Consider the following 6,591-nt stretch of genomic DNA (forward strand, 5'->3'; position numbering starts at 1 on the left):
CCGACAAAGGTGGCCTTCAGACAGAGCACAGCCCCTGCCAGCGAGAAACAGGAGAAAAAGGTTCCATGGCTCCAGCTGTGGTAGCAGACCAGGACTCAAGTGTTGGTGTCACCGAGAACACCTCTTCTAAAAAAGAAGTCCCTGGAGAGAAGTCCTTCCAGCTTCCAGCTTTTTTCAGTGGGCTTCGTGTGCTGAAGAAGGGAGCCACAACCGAGGGCGGGGAGACCATCACTGAAATTAAACCGAAGGATGGGGACCTGGCTTCGCACAAGTGGCCCCAGCCAGTCCAGCGGTCCCTAGCGCAGGCAGGGCCTCCAGCAGTGAAGATGGGAGAGAAAACAAGCTATCCAAAGGCCACTCCCACTCTCCTGGAGCAGCTGTCTCAGCTGCTCAACATTGACGTCCCCAAAGCCGAACCGAAGCCAGAAGACCCTGAACAGCTCAAGGGGGAAGAGATGGGCTGTGGTGCACCTCAGGAGAGCCAGAGCAACCCTGGAGAAGCCCAAACCCAGGGAGGAGAGGTCAAGCCAAAGCCTCCAGAAACAGCCTTGGAGGCCTTTAAAGCCTTATTCATCCGTCCCCCCAAAAAGGGGACCACGGCTGACACCTCTGAGCTGGAAGCTCTCAAGCGCAAGATGAGGCATGAGAAGGAGTCCCTAAGAGCTGTGTTTGAGCGGTCAAGGTCAAGGCCTGCGGATGGCCCCTCAGATTCCAAAAGCGTACGTAGCAGTTGGGTTGTGTGATTTGTCATAAAGTGTTATGCGGCCATGTTTCTTTTCAGGTTTCCTGTCAAAGAGGGTCTTAGTTACCTACTCTCAGTGACCCTCTTGTAGGTGAAACATGGTATAATCAAGTGGTCCTTATAATGAGTCTGGAGTTGGACATTTTAGAGTTGGAGTATTTTCTTTCTTTCTTATATTTCTCTGGATTGTTGTAAGAAAGGTGTGCAGATCAAAAAGGGAAACTGTCACTCTGAGTTTAAGCATTAATAGTAAATGTGCTTATAAAAACCAGGCAGCATCAGAATCAATGCAATATGGAAATGTAGCCCAGACTTCCTTCCCATTTAATTAATTATACCTTTGTGAAAACTGTATTTTTCCTTTGAAAATTGGTCACTTGGCCAAATACATGTTTGTGATGTGATTAAAATGTTCTGTGTTGGTTATAAGATATCCTGATTGAGGGCTGGGTTTAGAATGAGACCTGGATTATAATTCTAACTCCACCATTTACTGGTTGGGTGACCTTGATCTTCTCTAAGCCTCAATCTCTTCATCAGCAAAATGATGAAAATAATTTTATATGGTAGTGTTGAAGAATAAATGAAGTTAGCACATGGTAACCATCTAATTTGTGAAAACTGTTACAGTTGTTTAAAAAAGTATTCAGGAAATTTGTAAGGACTAACAAGCACTTTGGAGAAGGCAATGGCACCCCACTCCAGTACTCTTGCCTGGAAAATCCCATGGACGGAGGAGCCTGGTAGGCTACAGTCCATGGGGTCGCTGGGAGTCGGACACGACTGAGCGACTTCACTTTCACTTTTCACTCTCATGCATTGGAGAAGGAAATGGCAACCCACTCCAGTGTTCTTGCCTGGAGAATCCCAGGGACGGGGGAGCCTGGTGGGCTGCCGTCTACGGGGTCGCACAGAGTCGGACACGACTGAAGCGACTTAGCAGCAGCAGCAGCAGCAAGCACTTGTTCAGTGGATCTTAAAAGTTCATAAGGGCAGTGAGTAGAAGTTTTTGCTTAGTTTCACCTTGAATATAATTATCATTCCCTCATACATTTGATCAGTTAAAATGTTAAATTTAAGGTCTTTAGAAAAATTAGCTTGGGTTGCAGTTAAAAACTAAATACAATATAGCATTCTTCTGGTTGTAAAATCAACCCCTGTAAAAATAGCTTGAAAGTGACAGCCATATCATTCTTTTTTTTTTTTGTAGGAAAGAAAAAAAAAAAGAATTGATCAATGTGAATGTCTTAGAGAAGTGTTATCTTGACCTAGAACTAATCTTCATGGAAAGTGCAAAGCTGGTTTATAACTTTAACCCTGGAGTTGTTTGGGCAATATTTGTAAACATACCTATAAATGTACCAAATTATAGTATAAATGTACCAAGTTATAGTACATCTGTATCTTCAGCTCAGAGTGTATTTATGGCTTTTTAAAAGAGTTACATGCTGAAAATCACTTATTGAAGATTGTGTAATACTTGGCCTTAAGTTGTTTCGTTTTTCCACTCCAGCTGATCACTTGATGTTTCTGGAAAAGGATTGTATTGTAGTGAGTTGTTTCAGTTGCAGCGAGTGAGAGCAGTATACAACTCAGGGTTTAGTTGGCTCTGGTCACATTTTATTGAACTTAAACTTTTCTCTGCCCACTTTTCCCACAGCCTGACCACAGCCCCACTGAGCAGGATGATAGGATTCCTGGCAGACTCCAGGCTGTCTGGCCACCACCGAAGACAAAGGACACAGAAGAAAAAGTGGGATTGAAGTACACTGAAGCAGGTGATGTGAAAAGAAGCCAGGTCTCAGAAATGAATCTCTTGCTGCGTTGGCTTTTAGTTCTAGCTCAGTAGACTCTGAGAATTGGAGTTTTTGTTTCATTATAAAATGCAATGCTCAAGGCTTTTCTTTTTGGTTTCGATGTTACATTGACCCCTGGCACACTTATCAGGAATGAATCTCTTAGAGATGAAAGGTGAATGCAGTGAAATGAATGAAGGGGGGCACTTGTGTAAAGGAGGAGAACCTTGGGGGAACTAATGGAGAAGGTAGATGACAGATTCTTCAGGAAGCGGGTGGTTGGCCCTCAGAGAGTGTGTGAGCCGACAGGGCTTCTGGCAGAGGCAGAGTGTGAGTCTCCAGAGCTGGAATACGATTTGTTCTTTGTCTTCAAGTAATGCTTTTGAGCCACAGGAACCTTGTGCGGAGTGAATGTACAGATACCATCAGTTACTCTTTCACTTTTGTTAAACAAAGCTTTATTTAATCATAGCCAATTTCGAAGCAAGCTAATTCCCTGGAAATCTTCCCCAGAGCTTTGCTTGAATGTATTTAAATAGAATGGGAATCTAGATATTTTTACTTTTTAAGTGAAAGGTTCACATGCAATTAAAAAAGAAAAGAATGGGAGGAGGTTATGTCTTAATTGTATATATGTGTGTTTTTATGTATCTCTGAGGAAACCTCTTTGTCTTCTTCCTGATATTTGAAGATTTCTTGCATAGGCTTCCATTTTGCTGATTGTCTTAGGTATCTGTATATATTACCAGTCTGTATGGCTATACAAAAGAAGTACTTCTTTCAGTTCTTATTGGTTGACTGGTTGACATAAGTGGATCAAAGTTTGGATGGTTTAGTAATCCATAGGCTTTTTGAAAGATGATAAAGTTACAATCAGTAAGTGATTTCACAAATGGATCTCAGTTCTAGCCTCCACTTACACAGTTGCAAACTTCCGACTACCCCCAAGACAATGACTTGATGACATTTTTTTCTGACCTACTTGACTTACAGAGTGAAAGCTATCATAGCCTTGGTGAAAATGTATATTACTATTTCGTTCTTCTTGCCTACATTTGATTTTTCCAAAATCAGAATGCTTATGACTGCAATACTGACCACCTACCAAGTTGTCTTTTCCATAATCTGGCACAGTTTGAACAGTCAAAAAGTCCTGAAGCTCCCTTTAGTGAAAAACCAGAATCCTATGAGTTCTTATTCCTAGTGTATAATGGGGTGGCAGTCTTCCTTGTGATAATGAGCAAATGCTCATTATGCTGAGTAGAGAAAGAAAGGTCCTAAATGACTTTTCAGTCTATGTCAAATCACATTTGGGGGCATTTATACTCTATAGAGATTCCCGAGTATTGCTTTCTCTCCTCTTCTGTTTCTAGAAGCTCAGAGGAGTCCTGTCATTACCTTGCTGTGTAATTACACCCAAAGTCAGTAGCTTTCCAAGCTCTCTCTCTCTTTTTGGTCATGAAATGTGTGTTCACAGAGCAATCTAAGGTCTGGAATTAGATGAGGGAAAAGGAGGGGGGAATCAATGAATAGTAACAGTCCTCTTGGGTGCATTCTGCTGGCACAAGGACAGCTTGCTACAGAGAGAAGACTGACTGTTGTCTGGAGAAAGCATCTCGGTCCCCAGCTGGTTCCCATGGGTGGCAGTCCTGTGGCTCACTTTCTGTGCTCCCAGGTCTGGTGCTTATTTTCTTATGAACCTTGTAGCAGTAATTACTCTGCTGATAACACTTTACGGAGTATTAAAGCAGATACTCTATGCCTGCAGGAAACTTCTTTTTACTTCATGACTCAATACCAACATATGGTTGCCTTGTCATTTATTGCTAATCTTGAGGAAGTTAACACTTTCCTTGTGATTTTAAGTTCTGAGAAATCTGGAGTCTTATAAGCACATAGTTTATAACTTAATACATTTTGTGGTATTTCCATTGGTTTCCCTGCCCTTAGGGAAGTAGGGAGCACAGAGATAGAAAAATTAGATCCAAAATATTTTAGGGTGTTCGAAGTGCTTTTAATTTTTCCTGGCATGTATAATTCATTTAGTGAAATGGGATAGCAGGAGTCTAGCATTCGTATTTCCAGTATGCTATTGACTCAGAGGATAAAGAATCTGTCTGCAATGCAGGAGACTTGGGTTCCATCCCTGGGTTAGGAAGATCCCCTGGAGAAGGGAATGGTTATCCTCTCTAATATTCTTGCTTGGAGAATCCCATGAACAGAGGATCCTTATGGGCTACAGTTCACGGGGTCACGAAGAGTCAGACACAACTGAGCGTTTAAGCACACAGATGTAAGAGTTCTGTGCTGTCAGCATGGGAGCCCAGTCCTCAGCAGGGCTGGCCCAGAGGTGTTTTTTTTCATCTTGAATCTCTCACTGTCCTTGTGCTGCCCTTGGCTACTTTGGATGTGCCGCTGCTTGTGTTTCCCTCTGTTCAGAGTTCATCGTTCAGTGATGTCTTTTTGAGGGCTTAGGTGGTCATCTGATATAGTCAGATCACTTTTGTTCAAGGATAAAAAGAAAGAGCTGATCTAGGGGAAGCTGTCCCTTTAAACTATGGCTTCTGGAGCCCTCGTAGCCATGTGAGAGAAGCTGACCACTGTTGCTGGTGCCAACTGTCAAGGGTGCACTCTTCTGCCACTGCCAAAGCCATCAGCATCATGTATAGCTGCTGACACGGCAACAAACTCACTCCTTTGGCAGCTAAAGCTTTTGGCTCCCACTGGAGCCTCTGCTGCCATTCTGATGATGCTGCATCCACCATCAAGGGCCCTTCCACTGCCAGTCTCTGAGCTCTCAGAGCCCAGGTGATGTGCCAGTTGAGAGGGGCACTAGCGCTCACCAGAGCTGTCACTCAAGGGACTTGCGCAGGTTGGAGTTGACCTCTACCAGGGAGGGTCCCCTGTGTTCATTCATACAGTATTTGAATCGCTCTGCTCCAATGAGAAAGAATCCCTTTTCCCAAGCCCTGTACTGTCCTTTCATACATTATTAGCAATGCAGTTCTGCTTTGTGCTTGGGATGCCTCAAAGCTATTGTGAATGAAAAGAGCATTCTCTCTCCTGTCCCCCCCATCCCCTCCCCCCAAGCATTCCTTGGAATTGGACTGGGGACTATAATCTAGGTGACAGCCCTCATGTTCACAGAATTGTCTTTCCTCCTCCTCCTGAATACAGAAGTTTGCTCTCGAAACAAGCTTGTGGGATAGTCAGGCTTTTTTTAGGAGGAATTTTTCAGTGGGCTCATCACATTCTTAAATGGTTAAGTCAGGTTGAGTCCCTGCTGCTTTCCTGCACTGCAGACCAGAAACATCTGGGTGGAGAAAACTTGATTACCTTGTGAAGCCCAGGGCTAAGTAAAACCAAGTCACAACCAAGTGAAAAGGTATGAAACAATACAAGGGGAACCTAAACGAAAAAAAGTCAATGTCTACCTTTAAGTTTAATGCTGCAAAAGCTGTTTGTCTTATCAGAGATAGATCCCCAGGGATCTCTTCTGTTCCTCCTCTAACAGGCTGTCCTATCTGTGGTGAGGTTACTTAAGGGTTTGTAACAGGCCCAACGTCTTCTAAAAAAAAAAAAAAAAAAGATTGGACATAATAAAGATCTGGGTATCATAGAATAGTCAAATCATAGAGGTAACATGGGGTTAAACTTTTATCTCAAACTTGAAAGAATTTTATAGACCCTATTAGGCGTACTTTTTTTTTTTTTTCCATTTTGCTTTATGGCGAATAAATGCACTTAGCTATACTTATTTTGTCTTTGGATAATTCTGTATACTATTACTGTATCAGCCAGGGTCTTGTCAGGGATCAAGTGAGGATGATTTGATTGACAGTTTGTTGGAGATGGTTTACAAAGAGATGGAGATGGTTGTGGATGGGGTTTGGGAAAAGCAGGAGAGATGGAGTAGCTCTCTGGGGCTAGTAATCAGGGGAGGTGTTTACAGCCCAGGCAGGGCCAGGTGAAGCTGCTAGAAAACCCATAATGTCAGAGGGAGGCTGAGTGGTGTGGAGGGGGCTACCCAACAGGAGCCGTGGCCTTAAGTGG

General features: G+C 43.2%; 1 protein-coding gene across 1 annotated transcript in view; it reads left to right on the forward strand.

Annotated features, from left to right (window-relative positions):
• The window catches only part of FMN1 (formin 1), a 340,200-nt gene that overhangs the window by 1,145 nt on the left and 332,464 nt on the right, over positions 1-6,591 (forward strand). The window contains exons 2-3 of the mRNA XM_010844210.1: positions 4-719; positions 2,403-2,520. Of these exons, the coding sequence (XP_010842512.1) occupies positions 4-719; positions 2,403-2,520 (834 nt within the window). The remainder of the gene's footprint in view (positions 1-3; positions 720-2,402; positions 2,521-6,591) is intronic.

The sequence above is a fragment of the Bison bison genome, unplaced genomic scaffold (assembly GCF_000754665.1).
Source record: "Bison bison bison isolate TAMUID 2011002044 unplaced genomic scaffold, Bison_UMD1.0 scf7180017864197, whole genome shotgun sequence".
Taxonomy (NCBI): domain Eukaryota; kingdom Metazoa; phylum Chordata; class Mammalia; order Artiodactyla; family Bovidae; genus Bison; species Bison bison.